The sequence below is a fragment of the Coregonus clupeaformis genome, chromosome 29 (assembly GCF_020615455.1).
Source record: "Coregonus clupeaformis isolate EN_2021a chromosome 29, ASM2061545v1, whole genome shotgun sequence".
NCBI lineage: Eukaryota > Metazoa > Chordata > Actinopteri > Salmoniformes > Salmonidae > Coregonus > Coregonus clupeaformis.
In genome coordinates, this window is record NC_059220.1 from 37489137 (window position 1) to 37509353 (window position 20217).

The following is a 20217-nucleotide window of genomic DNA, read 5'->3' on the forward strand; positions in this document are numbered from 1 at the left end:
CTCGTAAAAACGTCCTCCTACAAAAAATAGTTTTGAATAGCAATCCAACTCGGAATACCAAGTCGGAAACTCGGGCATCTTTCTAGAGCTCCGACTTTCCGACCTGAAGTTCACTGACGTCATGATTTGACCTAGTTTTTTTTTCTGAGTTCCCAGTTGTCTTGAAAACGTCATAAGAATTAATGGTGAAACGTATAATGCTCCACCCAGCAGAATGTCGACCAGTCGCGTTCATGTTATCATGCTGCTTCAAGCGGTTGCTAAACTAATAATCAAGTAATCCCTTCTAAAAGTCAGGGTATAACTATTGCCGAGTTCAGATGCTAGTAGAAACCACAGAGTTTCCTTCTTCGTTGGGGAGAACGGGCTCGTGGTAAGGGCTGGAGCGGAATTGGTGGAATGGTATCAAATACATCAATTGATGCCATTCCATTTGCGATGTTCCAGTCATTATTATGAGCTGTCCTCCCCTCAGCAGCCTCCACTGAGTCAGGGTATGACTATGAGTCGAGAAACCTGCCTATTTTCCTCGAAAGAACGTAATGTCACTATTTCAAAGCTATACGATATTACATAGGACAAGTTAATAATCTGAAATCCAGGAAAATATTTGTAATGTTGAGCTTCTTGTTCACGTAATTCGTGTTAATGTTGGGGTTTTGTGCTAGCGCCCAATTGACTCCTTGAAGGAGAGATCTCCTTGTCGGAGTGTACCCAGAATGCACCACGCGGCCCATTGACAACGTACGGGCAAGTTACACAGTGGGCGTTAATATGATTCCAATGGAGTTTTACATCTCCTCAAAAGTATCTCTGGATACAGTCATTGAGCGGATGTTCCCTTTTTCCCTTTTTCAAAACAATGAACTTCCGGGTATCGGAAGTAGCATTTGGAACTCAAAACGACTGCCGTAGCTAACTGAAATTCAAATTCAGTCAAATCTACAATGCATTATTAGACATTTTAACCTTTGCGCTATAAGGCTTGCGAATAAAGTCGCCGTCAGGGAATAATTTTGATTGTGAAGTCGAGAGCGAGCAAGATAGCTAACTATTTAGCCTAGCTTGGTCAACCTGTCCGGTGTTGACATTATTCATCAACAACTTGCGATAATGACACAAGTGTAAGCTATTTTAACGTCACGATGAAGTATTTGGTGCTTGTAGCCTTTTGGGCTCCTTGTTGGGTCAATTGTGCGATTAAACCAAGGGCGATTGAGGAAGAAACACGGGAAAATGACCCCGAGTTCGGTGAGTAACGTTCGCTAGCGGCTAACTGAGCTAGCAGACATGTTGTTGCTGTTAGTAAGCTGTCAGTCAAATGTATGCAAATTAGGCCGTTAGTTATGTTATTTTTTTGTTGTATGTTAGTTTGTTGCACCATAAAGAATATAAGCAGGAATCACTTTTCCAGTACACGACACACTGACGTAACGCACAGATGCGCGCGACTCTTGGCTGCAGTAAGAAATCCATTTTACGGATGGTTTTGTCACCAAAAATTTGTTGTATAGCGAATGTGCCCACTCCGGTATTGGCACATGCGCTCTAGCAAACAGCTTGCATATACAGTGTATTATATAGCCCACATGATGAGATTATTATGGACAAAATAGTTATATTATAATTTTTTCTCAAACGGCAGCTAAGCATCGATCATCATGTCACCAGAATTAGACCCTCAATATTTATTGGCAGCATCAAGCTCATCACCTTGCACTTTCACCACCCTGTGAAGTTCATCATAACTTATTTCATCCGTAGCCTAATAAACTGCATGCTTTCCCGACAAGTCATAGTGGGAGGACCACACAATATGTCATCCTGTGACTCCAAGTTTACTTCGATATGATGGTTATTATGTCAATATTGGCGCATAAAAGCGTTTCCTCTGCCATTTCTCGCATTATTAATTTTAAAGACACAAAAAGATTCCACCTTGCCTAGCTTATTTTGCAAAGTTTACCGACAAATTTGCTGTTTCCATCAGGCCTGTCATTACATTTGTTATCCAACATGTACTTCACTTCCATAAAAAAGTTGGATGGAAACCTGGTTACTGTCTAGTTTCTTTCCATAGTCTAATCAGGAAGACTATGATTGATACATGAATCAGGTGTGTTAGTGCTGGGTGAGAACCAAAGCCTTTACATTTAAAGCTCTCCAGGACCAGGGTTGGTGACACAGGAGGTTGGTGGCACCTTAATTGGGGAGGATGGGCTCGTGGTAATGCCTGGAGTGGAATCAGTGGAATGGTCTTAAATACATCAAACACATGGTTTCCATGTGTTTGATGCCATTCCATTCACTCCATTCCAGCCATTATTATGAGCTGTCCTCCCCTCAGCAGCCTCCACTGGTTGGTGACCACTTTACTATACCAATGATGTTGAGGGAGGGAGAGACCAGTTATGCCTGTTTGTCCCTCTCACTCCCCTGTGACCCTGTCTTTTCTCTTAGAGGCTCTGAGTTCTTTGCTGTCTGACTTTGAGGTGCTGCCCGTGTCCGGCCTCCAGCAGCACTCGGTCAGGAAGAGGGACGTCCACACCCTGTCCCACCTGGAGCGCCTGGTCAGCTTCAGCGCCCTCAAGAGGTAGGTGGAACAAGGTCTCCCATATGAGACTTCCACATCGAAAGCTCTGGATAAGAGCTCCTGCTAAATGACTAAAATGTAAGGGCAAAACAGCAAAGACATGCTACTCAATGGGGTGCTCTCACCTACTCACGTAACATTCAGGAGCAAGCAAACAAGTTGGGATGTAAATGGTTCTGTATCACTAGTGCTGCCCAATGCCTAGGAAAGATTGCATGACATTTGGGGTGGGAGTCCTCCCTGCTAGGTCATATGTGTTTTGAATTGTTACTGGAATGGCTTTTCCCATTCCTAGGCCTAGTGACTAAGTGCATTTATCTTCATGTGATTTTCAGTGCTTTTGTGCAATTAAAACAGACAGACCATTGACAAAGTAAAAATGTGTTTGTATCTTCAATAAACCAAAATATGTGCATTCCCCAATAAACCAAAATATGTGCATTCCCCAATAAACCAAAATATGTGCATTCCCCAATAAACCAAAATATGTACATTCCCCAATAAACCAAAGTATGTACATTCCCCAATAAACCAAAATATGTACATTCCCCATGTTTTTTACCATCAAACTCTGACATTTTTCTTCCGCAGACATTTCAAGCTTTACTTGACAACTAACACAGACTTGTTTACTGAGGACTTCAAAGCTGTGTTTGTAGATAAGCAAGGGAAGGAGGACAGCTATGATGTTCAGCTTCAGAACTACTTTACCGGACATCTTGTAGGTAAGTCATTAGGGTATTTGGTTGGTTTTATATGGAATAACCATATGGGTGGGTGTGTGTGCTTGCGTGTCTGCGTTAGTGTGTGTGAGTAGAATCCCTTAAAAGCTCTGTCTTTTGTGTGTGTGTGTGTGTAGGAGAGGAGCACTCCCGTGTGCAGGCACACATAGACGGGGACGAGTTCTCTGCCCACATCCTGACCGATGAGACAGAGTACAATGTAGAGGTAAATGCCCTCCCAAAATAGGAGCACTGCTTTAAAGTTAAAGTAGGCCAGACATGTCTTAAAACAGTTGCTGGGTAAAGTGATGCCAAAACTGTGTGTGAGAGTAAAAACTATCAGTTATATAAACCAGCGTTTGCTTTAGTGATGGTAGAAGACCATCTAACCAATCCTTCTTCCTCTCCTTCTCCTCCTTCTCCTCCCACTCCATCTTCTTCCTCTCTCCTCCCTCTGTCATTCCCCTCTCCCTCTCTATCTCTCTCACCCCCCCGCCCTCTCTCTTCCCTCTCATTCCTCGTCCTCCTTCTCTCCATCCCCTTCCTTTCTTCCCTTTATTTACCCCATTCCCCTCCCACCTCCTCCCTCTCCTCAGCCCCTGTGGAGGTTCACCGAGGCGCCCCCCGATGGCCGTCTGTTGGTGTACCGCTCAGAGGACATCAGGAACCTCAGTCGCCTGGCCTCGCCCAAGGTGTGTGGATACGTCCACGCTGGGGCCCAGGACTTTCTACCAGAGGCAGCTAGAGGTGGAGAGGCACAGGAGGGTGAGAGAGAAGAGAGAGTGTGTGTGTGTTTGACAGTATATGCTCCATTTGTGTATGTTCCATGCGTATAGACCGGGTGCTTTACACAAGCAGTCAGAAATGTGTAAGAGGCTACCTTATACAACATTATAGTGTGAGGAGGTAGGGAGGAGGCTGAATCCTGGAGGAGGAGAGTAGGACAAGGAGGTGGTAGGTAAGTGGGCAGCCATTTTATCTTGTCCCAACACAGCCTCACAATGAATAAAAGCCTTTCATGTGTAAAATCTGTGTTCCATACATGGACTGGCAACAGGGTATTATATAAAGCTCTGATTCCTTTGTGCTGCCAGTAAAATGTAAAGCTCATTAGAATGACAATGACCTGGGGAAAATCTTAAGGACCTCAAGACAATGTCCTCTATTCAAAACACTGTGTGGAAAATGAATGGAGGTGAATGATCTCCACAGAAGAAGCATTCAAATTCATTAGAGCTCTTGTACGTAATGTGGGTGGGCTGGACTACAGTGTGAGTCGCTGGTCTCCTGGTGCTGTGGATAAAGGGAGGAAAAAGACATAGTGATTACACCCACTCGCTGTGGTTCGCTACAGTAGCTGAAAGGTTGCTTGTTCGAATCCCCAAGGTGAAAAAGTATGTTGTGCCCTTGAGCAAGGCTCTTTAACCCTAATTGCTCCAGGGTCGCCGTTGATAATGGCTGACCCTGGCCGTGACCCCACTCTCCGAGGGTGTCTCAAGGGAAGTTGGGATATGAAAAAAAAAACATTTCAAATTCTGAAATATAACCACCAAATTATTATTAATAATAACTTTTTATTAATCTTGTAAAGGGAAGGAGAGCACATTACTTGGTGTGTGTGTGGGGAGGGGGCTGACTGTGTGGCACAAAATGGATGTAGTCATAAGGGAAAGATAATTAACATTGTTAGTCTGAATTGATGCATACTCTATTATTTTACAGAGGTTTATTAAAATTATATTCCAAAAGAAGTGCTTTGCTATTTTGATTAGGGATTAATGTCATGCTGAATCATACAAGCCACAGCCAGTCTCCAACATAGAATAAGTGGTGTTGATTCATTTTACTTCACACAAAGTTGGAAATGTGGTGGTACTGGAAAGTATTCTTTCTATATTAAAGGCTTTGTCTGCTAGACCTATATCCTTCATTTACACTTTAGTCATAAGAACACAAATGGTATACTGCTTCTAATCAGTTCATACGCAAACAAATGTGAGAACAAGGGCATCTAACAGTTGGAAACTGAATTAGTGGCCTCATTCAATCATTCTCCCTTCCTGTGACATCCTACAGTAGTGTTTCTGTTTTTTACTCTCTTTCTCTCTCTTTATTTATTTATTTATTTATTTATTTATTTCTCACTCTCTCTGTCTCTCTCTCATATCTCTCCATAGATTCCTTCCACAGAGAGAAGAGAGCGGCCCACAACCACAAGAAGAACACATGTCCTCTAGCCCTGGTGGCTGACTACCGCTTCTTCAAACACATGGGCCGTGGAGAGGAGAGCATCACACTCAACTACCTGGTGAGAGGACCATTAACCTATTGGCACTTATGATTGCAAAATTCCTGTAACTTTCCCAAAATTCCCTGGTTTTCCAGAAATCCTGGTTGGAAGATTCCTGTAATTACAAGGGAATAAGCAGGGATTTCTGGGAAAATTACCAGAATTTTGCTACCCTATTGGCACTATATGGTTAGGTACAGTGCATTCAGAAAGTATTCACACCTAGGGCTGTTACGGTGACTTAGAGGCTAGGCCTACTATATTTATTTCTCAACTTTCCTAATATTAAGCACATAGCTTCTCTTTACAACATGAGTATAGCCTACCTGGCTGGCATGAAAATGAACCACGGGAAAAGCGTCCTCCATTCACTGTCCGCAAAAGGCCACACAAAGGGGATGCCGCCGGGAAATTAGAGCCACAGCCCCATTTACACCCCTTGACTATTCACACCCCTTGACCTTTTCAACATTTTGTTGTGGTACAGCCTGAATTTTTAATTGATTAAACTGAGATTTTGTTTGGTAAACCAGGGTATTTTGCCAAGGTTACCAGAATTTTGCAACTTTAGTACTAAGACAGTCTGTTGTGTTTCCTCCAGATTGAGTTGATTGACAGAGTGGACGACATGTACAGGAACACAACCTGGGATGACGAGTTCACAGGATACGGTGTTCAGATCCAACAGGTGAGGACAACTGCTACATTGCCGTGTGTGTTGGTAGTAGTTGTAGTGTAGTAATAGTAGTAGTACGCAATACCATTTTTGGCATTTTTCCATCACTACATATCACTACTGACAACATTATATCAGTGTGTAATGTGTCAGTGCTGGGTAGAGAAGTGAGGTCGTATGACTGTAGTACTGTAATTGAATTTGAAAATAATTTGTGAAAAGCGCTTTGTGTGGAAAAGCGGGTGGGGAAATCCAATTGGTTCCCCTCGCTCGGGGAATGAATTGCGACACTGTGCGTCTACTACAAATCCACCACTCTCTCACTGAAAAGATATGCTGCGGCGGTCCATGCTCCATCTCTTCTCCTGACCTTCAACCGGATATCTTGTACAGAGAATTATGGGTACTGTGGTACATGCTGCAACCTCTAATGGGGTTTAAGAAGTTGTAATGTGCTGGTTGTAGATCATCATCAACAAGGAGCCGACCAGAGCGCCACTTGGCCAGGCTGGCCCGGGCTGGACCCACTACAACATGATGGGAAGCCCCAGCCAAGGCAAGGAGGTGTGGGACGTCAAGAAACTGCTGGAGGTGAGGCACTACTACTGATCTGAAAGGAGAGCGGAATCTATACAGTGTGCTAGTATGTAGGAAGGTAATTCCCCTAGCCTGGTCCCAGATCAGCAACTAACTGACTGGCAACTGGCAAGATGGCACAAAATGATCTGGGACCAGGCTAGAGTAGTACCCACACAACCATACACAATATGATTAGGTCACTGTATTGTCTACGCCCCTCCAACTCAACTCTGGACCTCAAAGCCAGTTCCACTGCATTCTTTCATTGTTCCCCTCTAATCAGGGACTGATTTTAGACCTGGGACACCAGGTGGGTGCAATGCATTATCAGCAGGCTCCGGACCTCGTATGTTAAGAGTTGAATACCCCTGGTCTATACGTTGTAAAACTAGAAGCATTTTTTTGAAAGGGGACTAAACATGATTGACAACAAAAAATGTCCTCATCAATCGGGGATATGCTAGCTAAGCTAACTAGTATTGTTTTTTACTTTCCAATCCCTTTCTTTGTCTCCAGCAATTCAGCTCGGATATAGCGGACAATGCTAGCACTGTGTGCCTGGCCCACCTGTTCACCTACCAGGACTTTGACGAGGGGACACTGGGCCTGGCCTACGTGGCCCCCTCTAAAGCCCAGGCTCTGGGGGGCCTCTGCCCCAAACGTAAGGCTCAGCCTCTCACAGACATCCTCTCATTTGAGATCAAATTACTATGATCATTATGATGAGTGTTTTGATAATGGTGTGATAAATTCATAAGAGCTTGCTCCTATATTTCTAGTCTGATTTCTCTTCCTCTTTGTATTCTGCAGCGTACTTTCCATCTCAGTCCGTCAAGAAGCCCAGTTACCTCAACACTGGTTTAACCAGCACCAAGAATTATGGCAAAACCATTCTAACCAAGGTAGGTTCCTCATTGAGTTGAATTTAGTCATACTATTGGTATGGTATCTGAACACACTAGAACAAGGACTGAAAAACTGGGTCATAGGTCAGATGATTTAGCACTGCCTTGTGGCCTTTCAATATGATGATTTGAGCTGTTGTCTGATGACGTGATGAATCGAATAGTCTGTGGGGCACTTTGTGTTGGGTCATGGGTTGAACAGGCAGCATTATGTGACTAATGAATAATGACTTGAGACCTTACAAGACCCTCTAGGTCAATGCTCCTCCGATATCCTACTGAGAAATCTTGCTTTTATAGCCCAAAGATAATAGATCATGTAAAAATGTCTGTATTATTGAATTGTTGCAAGTCAATGTATAGTTTCCAAACATTAACGTGTGTGTGTTTTTTTTTTCTCCCACCAGGAAGCAGATTTGGTGACAACCCATGAATTGGGCCATAACTTTGGGGCAGAGCACGACCCTGACAACATCCCCTACTGCGCCCCTAGCGATGACCATGGGGGCAAGTTTGTCATGTACCCCATCGCTGTGAGCGGGGACCACTACAACAACAAGGTACAGCTCTTGCGTACTTCAAATGAGGTGATCTTCTGTCATCAGTTACCTTCTTCCTTTTCTCTCCTAGCTTTACGTTTGTCTTCCCTCCACAGCGATTCTCCAACTGCAGTAAGATATCCATAGGGAAGACGCTGCGCTTCAAGGCCCCTATCTGCTTCAAGGAGAGGAACAGCAAGGTGTGTGGGAACTCCCGCGTGGAGGAGGGGGAGGAGTGCGACCCGGGCATGCTGCACCGCAACAACGACCCGTGCTGCTCCGCCGACTGCAAGTTCAGGCCAGAGTCCCAGTGCAGGTAGAAACCCGCCACACATGACCCAAAATGGCCGCCTCTGAGTGCAGTAATTCACGAGGTAGGAGGACATTTACAAGGGCTTCGCTAATTTCATGCCTTTATTATTATCCCGTTGGGGATTTTTTTTTGCGAGAGCAGGCACATGTAAGAAGGTGATTACAAACAATTACATACTATCATTTGCATAGTATGCAGTAAACTGGTAGAATCAACTGGCACTTTCTTAGTCAACTGACATTGACTCCACACATTGCATTTGTTTGATTCAAGCAGTATCCAGTAGCCTACCTCTCTAGTATCTTGAGCAACTCTCGAGCAGCCTGACCAAGTGAAGTGCATATACACTGCTAAGCTGTTTACTAACATTCACAACATGTGAACTGAGGTTGTCTACTATTTGTCTGTGTCCCGGTACATCCAGTGACAGGAATAGTCCGTGCTGTAAGAAATGCAAGTTTGAGAAGGCAGGGAAGACGTGCCAGGAGCCCATCAACGCCACCTGCAAGGGCATGTCCCGCTGCACAGGTAAGCACCCCCTACTGGACATACACAGGACTGTCACGGCTAGACGGACAGATGGGATTAATTTTTTCGATTTGTCATTGCTGCTATGTAATGCAAGGCTCCCTTGTAAAAGAGACTTTGTTGTTAATGGGATTCTCCCCTGCTTAAATACAGGTTAAATAAACTCCTGCTTGTCTGACATTTTCCTCTATTCAACATAGCAATGTGTCATGATCTGCTATGTAAGTGATCTATTGGACCAAAATCCTCTAGCTGGATAGGTCCCCAGGTCTTGCTGTTGAGACATCTGTTGGTGTTTTTGACTGACTGTGTTGTACTGTCCATCCCCTAGGGAACAGCAGTGAGTGCCCAGCCCCAGACAACGCTCCGGACAATACCATCTGTGTGGACAGTGGGAGGTGCAGCGACGGGGAGTGCATGACCTTCTGTGAGGCCGTGCAGAACCTGCAGCCCTGTGCTTGTAATGGTACGGCCCTCTAGCAGACACACTGCTACAATCTAGATTGACACAACTGACCAGTTCCACGGTGTACCCATCAAAATACAACTGTAGACAGACTGATGTCTACGTTCTATCTCTAATCTATAGATTATATTTCTATGGTACCCAATATCTTGCATTAGAAATTATTTGTTCTTTATTTGATTTGATGCCCCGTAAGTTGACATGGTGTGAAACCCAAAGCCTTTAATTTGATTCCTGCCAATATACTGTAACTAATTGATATTCTGAGAAAGATACAGATAGCAGTATAGCACGTGGTCCAGGTTGTCTTCAAACCCAACCTGACCTCTCTCGACTCTTCCAGAGACATACGACTCGTGTAAGGTGTGCTGTCGGGACAAAAATGGTGCCTGCACACCCTTCGTCAAAAGCGACGGGAACTTCCTGTACCTGCGCAAGGGGAAACCCTGTACCGTGGGCTTCTGTGATGAGGGCGTGAGTGACTGACTTCTTCCTTTTTAGCACTGCCATTTTACCTCTACTCACACTTAATGGACACGGGCTGTATTCATAGTTTCAACACATTTCACTTCAAAAAATAAATTTCAATCGAAATAATACAATTTCATTTTGACACGAATAAAATATTTTTAAAATATTTTATTGGTCCTACAGGGGGAGTTACCGCTTTCAATTACAATTTTCTGACAATGATGATACAGTATATTGATTTGTATGTGTTTGTTTCAGGGTAAATGCATGAAGCAAGTCCAGGATGTGATCGAGAGGTTGTGGGATTTCATCGACAAGCTGGACATCAACACATTCGGTGAGTGGGGATGCAGTGAGGGGGTAGAGTTGATTGACTTGAAAGGCTGGTTGGAGTTGAAGTATTTTTCTCTCTCTCTCATAGGGAAGTTCCTAGCAGACAATATAGTGGGCTCAGTTGTGGTGTTCTCTCTAGTCTTCTGGATCCCTCTCAGCATCCTGGTGCACTGTGTGGTGAGACCTGAACCCAAAACACACTCACACCAATACCAGACTTACCTCAACCCTTCCTTCAGGCCAAAGATTCCTGCATCAATTGTTTAGTGATGACTAAAATAGCAGATACACGTATCATGTTAAATATATCAATCAGGGGGCCTCCCGAGTGGTGCAGCGGTCTAAGGCACTGCATCGCAGTGCTTGAGGTGTCACTACAGACCCGGGCTCGATCCCAGGCTGTATCACAGCCGGCTGTGACCGGGAGACCCATGAGGCGGTGCACAATTGGCCCGGTGTCGTCTGGGTTAGGGGAGGGTTTGGCTGGCTGGGATTTCCTTGTCCCATCGCGCTTTAGCGACTCCTTGTGGCGGGCCGGGCACCTGCAAGCTGACTTCGGTCGCCAGCTGGATGGTGTTTCCTCCGACACATTGGTGCGGCTGGCATCTGGGTTAAGCGAGCAGTGTGTCAAGAAGCAGTGCGGCTTGGCAGTGTCGTGTTTCGGAGGACGCATGGCTCTCGACCTTCGCCTCGCCTGAGTCCGTAGGGGAGTTGCAGCGATGGGACAAGACTGTAACTACCAATTGGATATCACGAAATTGGGGCAAAAAAGGGCTAAAAGTACAACAAAATTATTATTTATATATTATATATATATATATATATAAATCAGACCCTTGCTGTCTATACATCTTGTTGTCCAGTAGAGATCTGCTATAAGATATTTGGCTTTCAAAGCCCATCTCTTGCATTGTTGATAAAGACACAATAATGTTAGCTGTTTATACACTAATGGGATGCTTACTGTTTTCGTTTCTGTAGGATAAAAATCTGGACAAGGAGTATGAGGAGAACACCAAGACCATGTACTTCCCCAGCGTAAGTCCTTGAAGCTTCCTATGCCCTCCCATGTTCACTACTGACCACGTGCTAGGTTTGAACTTTGAAGTCGCACTCACTATAACACGCTATCCCTTTTAGAAACGTCATACTACTAGAGAGCATGTTGTCTTATTTGCTCACCTGCAGTTATTTGCCCAATTCCAAAATCGACCCCGACCCTAGCCCATATCCCCTAGATCTGAAAGGACTGCATAAGTGTAAGCAGTAAAGGGTGAAGATTCCACCAAGCCTATCAGAGGGCAAGTTGGCGTGAGAATCATACGCTATTACCCATCCAAATCCATTCCTAAACCCTTGCTCCTATGTACTTCTTGTAAATCTGAAAAGATTGGAACTGGCCCGTAGTTAGCCCATACGCAGCATGAATGAGTTCTATGCAGTAGCACATATGATGGCCTCACAGGGCTCACTTGAAAAAGAGATGTTAATCTCAATGTGACTTCCCTGGTGAAATCAAATGTAAATAATAGTAAACTGAGGGATATTTGGGTTACAATGACCTGTTCCGTTACTGTTCCGTTTGCCTTGGCCCCTCGTGGAACTGCAGCAGATGGTTGAGGTACCTGTATTTAGTAGAGCTCCACCCTCAGGTGAGTGGGTGAGGCGTTGGGGGGGGCAGGGTGCACGCTGTCGGTGTGTGACACAAGGATGCGCGACGTGTGTGAGGAGAGGAGTGCACCATGTTGTCTTTGTGGGGCCGTTTGTCGACCTTGTTGGAGCCAGAGTGTCCAAGCTGTTGTGTTTGTTGTGCTGCAGTGGACTGTTCAGTTTTAATGGTGCGGACAGACTGGGTCTGTTCCATTTCATCTCCGCCAGTTTACTTGGAAATAATGAACAGTTGCTCTTTATTTTCCAAGGTGAATTTGTGTCCCAAGTCATGACGAATTGAGTTAAAAAGGATCGCACCCCAGTTACAGGCAGAGTTAGTCAAACACAACCCTGATTCTGCTATTCCCCCCCCCAGAATGCAGAGATGCTGAACAGCCTCGAGTCGGCCTCCGTCCGCATCGTCAAGCCACCTCCGCCTCCCACTTTCTTCTCCGCCGCTCGGATCCTACCCCACTCCCTCCCTCCTCTACCCCCAATGGGCCCGTCTGCCTCAGGCAGCAGCAGTACCCCAGCCCCAGGCTCGGCTTCGGGCCCTGGCCCGTCCTCGGGGAGCGGAGTGGTGGTGGTGGGGGGGGAGGGCCCACGGATGGCCACCATCCAGGAGGATCCCAGCTGCGACTCTCACCACGACCTGGACAAGGACGACTTCCCTCCTCGCGGAGGCTCCAACGCCACCAAGTCCTCATACGAGGACCTGACAGCGGAGCAGAGCACGCCGCGCTCGGGCCGCCACGACAAGCGCCGCCTCAAGAGGCAGGCCTGCGTGGTGGACAGTAAAGAGACCGAGTGCTGAGGAACATGTTTGTATATGTACGCACACAGTTGCGCGCACGTACAGACACACTCACACACAATTGTACATGAGGGAACATTCGCACACACACAGTCTAGAATAGATACAGTATGTAGGTACATGCATACAGACACTCATGCATATCCATGCACAGAATATATGCATAGAATAGATTATACTATATAGTAGATGCAGGTAACTGCCAAAATAAAGGAAAGGCTTGAGTAAATGAGGGATACAAAGTATATTGAAGCAGGTGCTTCCACACAGGTGTGGTCCTGTGTTAATTAAATAAAAATGGCTACCATGGCTAGAAGAAAAGATCTCAGTGACTTTTAAAGAGGGGTCTCAAAGGAGCATAGGGGGTTTAAAGGGTGTGTCTGTCACCAGATCTCAACCCAATTGAACTCTTATGGGAAATTCTGGAGTGGCGCCTGAGAGCGTTTTTCACCACCATCAACAAAACCCCAAATTATAGAATTTCTCGTGGAAGAATGGTGTTGCATCCATACAACAGCATTCCAGACACTTGTAGAATCTATGCTAAGGCAAATTGAAGCTGACCTGGCAGCTCGTGGTGGCCCAACACCCTATTAAGACTTTGTTGGTGTTTCTTTTAGTTTGGCAGATACCTGTACATGCATACATGACTAAACATTGCACACACTGTTATAGTACACACCAACACCCACTCATAGAAGAGACTAATACTGGTTACACAGCACTGGCTGTGGTGTATAGAACACCGTATCTAGCAGGACTCTTATTAAGAGGCCACCACGTGGGGTTAGCTACGTCTAGATTTTATAAGGTCAATTTGAAAGACTCACCCTACAACCAAAATAGGTGCTTATTATGAGTATAGTAGTGTTCTGACGCCAGTGACTGCAGTTTAGAATAGCCTAGATACTGAATTATGTTGTGTGTGGGTAAGAAATGATTTGTGCCTTGTTAGTTTCAAGAGTCAAAGCAAAGTGCTTTCTTTGGCACCACCCACTCAGATACAGGCAAGACAGTGTAGTTTTGGACATGTTCTTTCAAATGGGTTGGTATACCACTGCCATGACTGTATCAACTATTGGTTAGGCTTTAGTGTGTCATCTTTGAATCATGCTATGAAGAAAAGAAAAGTTATTTTAAATGTCTGTTTAGTCATGTCACTTTCTGTTGTCATGTCAGTAAGAAATGTATTTTGCCTTTATTTCTGATATTTCCTGGTTTTTCACCTCGTCAAAAAACATGCATGTATTATTTACTTAAGTAATTCAGCTGTTAAATGGATGCCAAAGGGTAGTGTTAAAACGTAGGGGACTGGTTGAACTGTTGCAGAGGAAGATATTTTTCTCTGGTAATCTAAACCCAACAGGAAAAGAGTGCTGCATCAAACTTACCTAACATGAATTTAAAACTTATGTCTCCACTCTATTCAAGTATTGGTTCCGTTTCATTTGTAGTGAAATAATTATGATACATTTTTATATTGTTGTGTATGGCCTGATGTTGATTACACTGTTGTGACCTATGAACTTTGTTCTTCATCCCAAAGGTTGCAAGTAAGTGATTTATTTCACCATTCATTCAACACATTGGAAGATGAGGGACTATTCATTCATTCAGACATTGTTTGTAAACCAACCTCTGATTTATTTTAATCCACACAAAAAAGACTAGTGCCTTATTTCTGAAGTTGAGCCTAAATGTTTTTCATGTTGACCACCGCTCCTTATTTCTTTATATGTACTGTAGGCAATGGGAATGTCACAATATCACCCCAGCTGGAACTTGTGCTTACTAATGGGAAATGCAATTTCTAAGCTCCGTAAGCCCCACTTTGGAATATTAATGTGCCAATGATGAATGAATACCTATCAGCTTGTAGAATATTATGCAAAATACTGTTTGTCTTTTCACCATTTCCTATATATTAGGTGATGAGTACTTACGTATATGTTGAAATGTTTCTTGCTTGTGGGCCAAGGGCATTCTGCAGCTTTGCTATAATATTTGGCTATGGTCCGCAGACATCGAGTATAAGCCTACACCATAGTTTTTGCTCCGAGATGTGAGGGAAACTCATCAACTCCGTATGTCTTACATTTAATTTTCAGGGTGTACTGAATGACCTGAATTAATAAAATGTGCACGCCCACTTTAAACTGGCCTCTTGCTTACAGTGAAACACACATTCTAAAAATAAAGAATATGTGTTTCAACACAGACCTCAGGAAATCAAACATTGTACAACATTTAAAACATGTCACATCATGGTGTTATACATTTCAGTCCGATGGAATGAAGACTGATTCCAACCCCTTTCAGTGTCATCCCATTACCATAGCTGACATAAAACTGGGTGGACCTGAGGCTTCATCTCTACCCTTCCCCTCTCAGTCACACAGTAGACTGCTCTCTGGCTGTTTAGGGTCTACGTCGCCCCAGTAAGGCAGGATGAAGGGCAGCTCCTCCACCCTGCTCTCCAACAGCCTCCACAGATGCTGTGCCACAAACTGGTTCCCCTTCTCAGAGAGATGGAGCCCGTCTGAGAGGTAGCCTGTGAAGTCCTGCAGGAAAGAGCAAGTTGTATTCAATTACTGACACTGTGCACTATTTGTTTGTTGATAAAGTTACATAGCTACTACCATACTTTTACATTTTAGTCATTTAGCAGACGCTTTATCACATGTAAATGTGAGTGCATACATTTTTCATACTGGCCCCCCGTGGGAATCGAACCCACAACCCTGGCATTGCAAGCGCCATGCTCTACCAACTGAGCTACAGGAGACTATACATCACTATACTAGTGTTACATGACTAGAGTAAGGCTGGGATTCAATCCGATAGTGCCTTGTCAGCAATGCACTTTTTAAAGTTCCCGCCACATTCATAGTAAACGCTGCTTATGTTGGCCCGATCAGAAATTAAATTTAAATGGCGCGTTGTCGAACAAGCTGAGCAACAGTAACATCAAAATGACAGCTATTCAAATGTTGTCTCACCTGTCCATCTTTCTGCATGAGAGTCCAGAGGTCCAGCACATCTGCCCCACACTGACCTGCAGCCTGCACACAGGCCTGGGCATACTGGCCCGCCACAGAGTTGAGACGGTTCAGAGCACTACCTGTAGGGAGAGAGGAAAACAGGAGATAACAGACATATAGAAGCCAATTAGAACTACAGCACCACAAACACTACAGCATTCAAGTCCTCAAAATGCAATATCTGTTTGAGGCCATCGTTATTTGATTGCTCAGGAGCAAGAATTAGGACTTGTCTTCAGTGTATTCAGACCCCTTCCCTTTTTCCACTTTGTTACGTTACAGCCTTATTCTAAAATTGATTAAATCATTTGTTTTACTCATCAATCTACACACAATACCCCATAATGACAAAGCGAAAACAGGTTTTTTGAAATTTTAGCAAATTTCTGCTATGAGACTCGAAATTGAGCTCACGTGCATCCTGTTTCCATTGATCATCCTTGAGATGTTTCTACAACGAGTCCACCTGTGGTAAATTCAATTGATTGGACATGATTTGGAAAGGCACACACCTGTCTATATAAGGTCCCACAGTTCACAGTGCATGTCAAAGCAAAAACCAAGAAATTAGGTTGAAGGAGTTGTCCGTAGAGCCCCCGAGACAGGATTGTGTCGAGGCACAGATCTAGGGAAGAGTACCAAAAATGTCTGCAGCACTTAAGGTCCTCAAATACACAGTGGCCTCCATCATTCTTAAATGGGAGAAGTTTGAAACCACCAAGACTCTTCCTAGAGCTGGCCGCCCGGCCGAACTGAGCAATCGGGGGAGAAGGGCCTTGGTCAGGGAGGTGACCAAGAACCCAATGGTCACTCAGACAGAGCTCCTCTGTGGAGATGGGAGAACCTTCCAGAAGGAAAACCATCTCTGCAGCACTCCACCAATCAGGCCTTTATAGTAGAGTGGCCAGACGGAAGCCACGCCTCAGTAAAAGGCACATGACAGCCCGCTTGGAGTTTGCCAAAAGGCACCTAAAGGACTCTCAGACCATAATTAACAAGATTCTCTTGTCTGATGAAACCAAGATTGAACTTTTTGACCTGAATGCCAAGTGTCACTTCTGGAGGAAACCTCGCACAATCCCTACGGTGAAGCATGGTGGTGGCAGCATCATGCTGTGGGGATGTTTTTCAGCGGCAGGGACTGGGAGACTAGTCCAGGGGAGGGAAAGATGAATGGAGCAAAGAGATCCTTGATGAAAACCTGCTCCAGAGCGCTCAGGACCTCAGACTGGGGTGAAGGTTCACCTTCCAACAGGACAACGACCCTAAGCACACAAAGTACTGAGTAAAGGGTCTGAATAGTTATGTAAATGCGATATTTTTTCATTTGTTTTTATACATTTGCAAACATTTCTAAAAATATGTTTTTGCTTTGTCATTATGGAGTATTGTGTGTAGATAGATGAGGGGAAAAAAACGATTTAATCCATTTTAGAATAAGGCTGTAACGTAACAAAATGTGGAAAAAGTCAAGGGGTCTGAATACTTTCCGAACGCATTGTTATCTGGTGGACGTGCATGTGTGTTCTTTAACCTTTCAGGACACACTCTTTCTCCCATGCTGGCTCATGCAGAGGTGGAGGAGTGATGAAGATGACCTTGTCTGCAGACACACCCACAGACCCCAGGTGTTTGACTATGTCCTTCAGGTTCTCGGAGTACTCCTGCAATGGGATGTGCTGCTGTGGGTTCTTATCTAAAGAAAGAATTAGACAATATCGGACAGAGATCTCTTAATATTGGCAAGAGCAGTGTTTGTCAATCCTGGTCCTAAGGGACACAAAGGGTGTGCAGGGTTTTGTGCCCGCCCAGCACTTGGGTTGAGAGTAACAGGTTGCACTTTCCCTACCTTCTAAAGCACAGTCGTTGGCTCCAAAGAAGACGGTGACAGCAGCTATGTGGTTGCTTGAAGCATTTTCCTTGGAGATGAGGCGAGGCAGGACAACCTTTGCCCACCTGGAGTTGTAGCCTGACAACCCTCTGTTCACAACGTCACATTTTCTAGTGGACAAAAGTGACATTGTTTGATCAATTTGGCCTAATTTACCACACACCCTATTCTCAGAGCAGGAAGTTGCCCCTAACCACTGATACAGGGTCTATATCAGTGGCGGTCGGTGCCATGTAAGATGGAGGATTTTTACAAATGTTTTATGAACATGGCCTTATTTCTATTATAGCTGTCATTCATATTCCATTCACCCAGCTCAATGTAACATTGACAGGTTTAGGCTACTACATGATACTCAAATTTCCCCCTGTACCCATCATGAGGTTGCTACAACCTAGCCTATGAATGAAAGTTTACAACATAGGTGCACAGGTCGAGAGCATTTTGAGTAATCAAGGTAACAGACCGTGACACACTCAATACCGCCTTGCACACTCTTGCCTGCATCTAGGGTGTAATCATTAGTCCAACAGTCGCAAACGAAAGTTTCTATTAGACAAATTCAGGTATGTTTATCACGGTTTCGTTCCGTTTGCTTCCATTTAAGAAACGTTAACCGAATCGGCGAAATGAATACACCCCTGATCACACGCAAATACAGTTCACTTTCATACCAGACACATACAAACAGCTCATTGTATACAGTACCAGTCAAAAGTTTGGACACAACTACTCATTCAAGGGTTTTTATTTTTACTATTTTATACATTGTAATAATAATAATAATGTTGCATGAACGCTAATCTTGTGTTTCTAACTACATAAACGATTTCAGAACAATCTGTGATGTCATGGGCTTCCTGAAATGACATGGAACGACTATGGGCAACCTGCCAACCCTATGTAAAGCATGTAAGGAAGGGTGCGTGCAACTATTTAAAAGGTATGCCATGTGCGCAAAATATTACTCACCCGACTACTTTATTTGCCATTTCGGAACCCCATCCATTAGGTTGAAATGAAACCTGAAACAATAAACAAAACAAAGTGAGTAGTGACCTGTCAAGTTGCTGGCTATCAAGCTAACCCAATTTGTAAATGGACTAAACCCTACAAACAAATCGTTTCTGAATGAGAAGATTTACCTGTGTGATTGAGTCGCCAAATAATATGATTTGAGGCCAAATTATGTTCTTGATTTTGGACATTGCTAGCTGGTAGAAATATTGAGCCGATAGCTAATTTACACTTTCAGATTTAGAAATGAAAGCAGTGCTGAATGATAGAAGCTCGCATGTTAAATTGCGCCATCTACCGTGTGGAGGTGGAAGGTGAACAAAATGAGGGCAGAGTTCATGAATTTCGCATTTTTTATGTTTATTTGACTATTTTGATGAATGCCATGCATTTCTTTACTGTAAAAAAATATACATAAAACACCTTTCATAATGACATAAAACAAGATCACAACAAGTTTTCAAACAACGTTCCAAACATAGATACAGAACCATGATATACAGGTAACTGCCAAAATAAAGGAAGCACCAACCTAAAGCGTCTTAATAGGGCCTTGGGTCACCACGAGCCAGAACAACTTTAATGCACATTGGCATACATTCTACAAGTGTCTGGAACTCTATTGGAGGGATGTAACACCATTCATCCACGAAAAATTCCATAATTTGGTGTTTTGTTTATGGTGGTGGAAAACACTTTCAGGCGCCACTCCAGAATCTCCAATAAGTAAAATGTTTTATTATACATGACCCTAAGCATGATGGGATGTTAATTGATTAATTAACTCAGGAACCACACCTGTGTGGAAGCACCTGCTTTTAATTTTTAATATACTTTGTATCCCTCATTTGTTTCCATTATTCTGGAGGTTACCTGTATGGTTCCAAACATCTCTAGTTATGATCATAGCTGCCCTTGATTTCAGTTCACTATCACTGATAATACTGTTGATCAAACACTATTTGGCTGTTTCTATACTTATGATATATCAACATCACATTTTTTTCTACAAAATGTCCAAACAGATCACTACATTTGAGCCATGCATCTCAGTGCTTAGTTACAGAATGCAGTAAACTTTACAGTGGTCATCCATCTTTAATTGTGTAAACAGATCCAGACAGCCACTGCTGTCCCTCTAGTAGTCTATCCATTCTAGAAGTATCAGTGAGAGTATGGGAGGAGTAGGTTGACGTTTCCCCTCTAATGATTAACGTTACGATTTCGGAGCGTAAGATGCTCCTAAATCAGGATCAAACAACTATTGGGAACGGGGGTTGGAGGTCTGGGGAGGAACAGACAACTGCAGGATGACCCCTGACCTTTCAGGGGTTGTTTGGCACAATGATGTATATAAACAGATTAATATGTCTCTGGTTGAACCCCTCA

At 43.9% G+C, this 20217-nt stretch overlaps 2 protein-coding genes across 3 annotated transcripts; one reads left to right on the plus strand and one right to left on the minus strand.

Moving 5' to 3' along the window:
- The first annotated feature begins 833 nt into the window (after positions 1 to 833).
- Positions 834 to 13144, plus strand: LOC121545088 (disintegrin and metalloproteinase domain-containing protein 17). Of its 2 annotated transcripts, XM_045209180.1 has the most exons (20): positions 834 to 1251; positions 2461 to 2593; positions 3185 to 3318; positions 3453 to 3541; positions 3912 to 4080; positions 5493 to 5623; positions 6207 to 6293; positions 6747 to 6872; positions 7377 to 7521; positions 7671 to 7762; positions 8173 to 8325; positions 8421 to 8620; positions 9042 to 9145; positions 9477 to 9611; positions 9955 to 10085; positions 10341 to 10419; positions 10504 to 10592; positions 11397 to 11453; positions 12025 to 12067; positions 12442 to 13144. In XM_045209180.1, the coding sequence occupies exons 1-20, from the start codon at positions 1146 to 1148 to the stop codon at positions 12861 to 12863; spliced, it is 2625 nt and encodes an 874-aa protein (XP_045065115.1). In that variant the 5' UTR covers positions 834 to 1145; the 3' UTR covers positions 12864 to 13144. The 2 variants fall into 2 exon arrangements, with proteins under 2 accessions (XP_045065115.1, XP_045065116.1); XM_045209181.1 differs by lacking the exon at positions 12025 to 12067 and having other exon boundaries at positions 835 to 1251.
- A 654-nt stretch (positions 13145 to 13798) lies between these two features.
- On the minus strand, positions 13799 to 19110 carry iah1 (isoamyl acetate hydrolyzing esterase 1 (putative)). Its single transcript, XM_041855475.2, has 6 exons — positions 18957 to 19110; positions 18784 to 18836; positions 17770 to 17921; positions 17455 to 17616; positions 15879 to 16000; positions 13799 to 15440 (listed from the first exon to the last, which is right to left on the minus strand). The coding sequence occupies exons 1-6, from the start codon at positions 19017 to 19019 to the stop codon at positions 15267 to 15269; spliced, it is 726 nt and encodes a 241-aa protein (XP_041711409.1). The 5' UTR covers positions 19020 to 19110; the 3' UTR covers positions 13799 to 15266.
- Positions 19111 to 20217: the final 1107 nt, after the last annotated feature.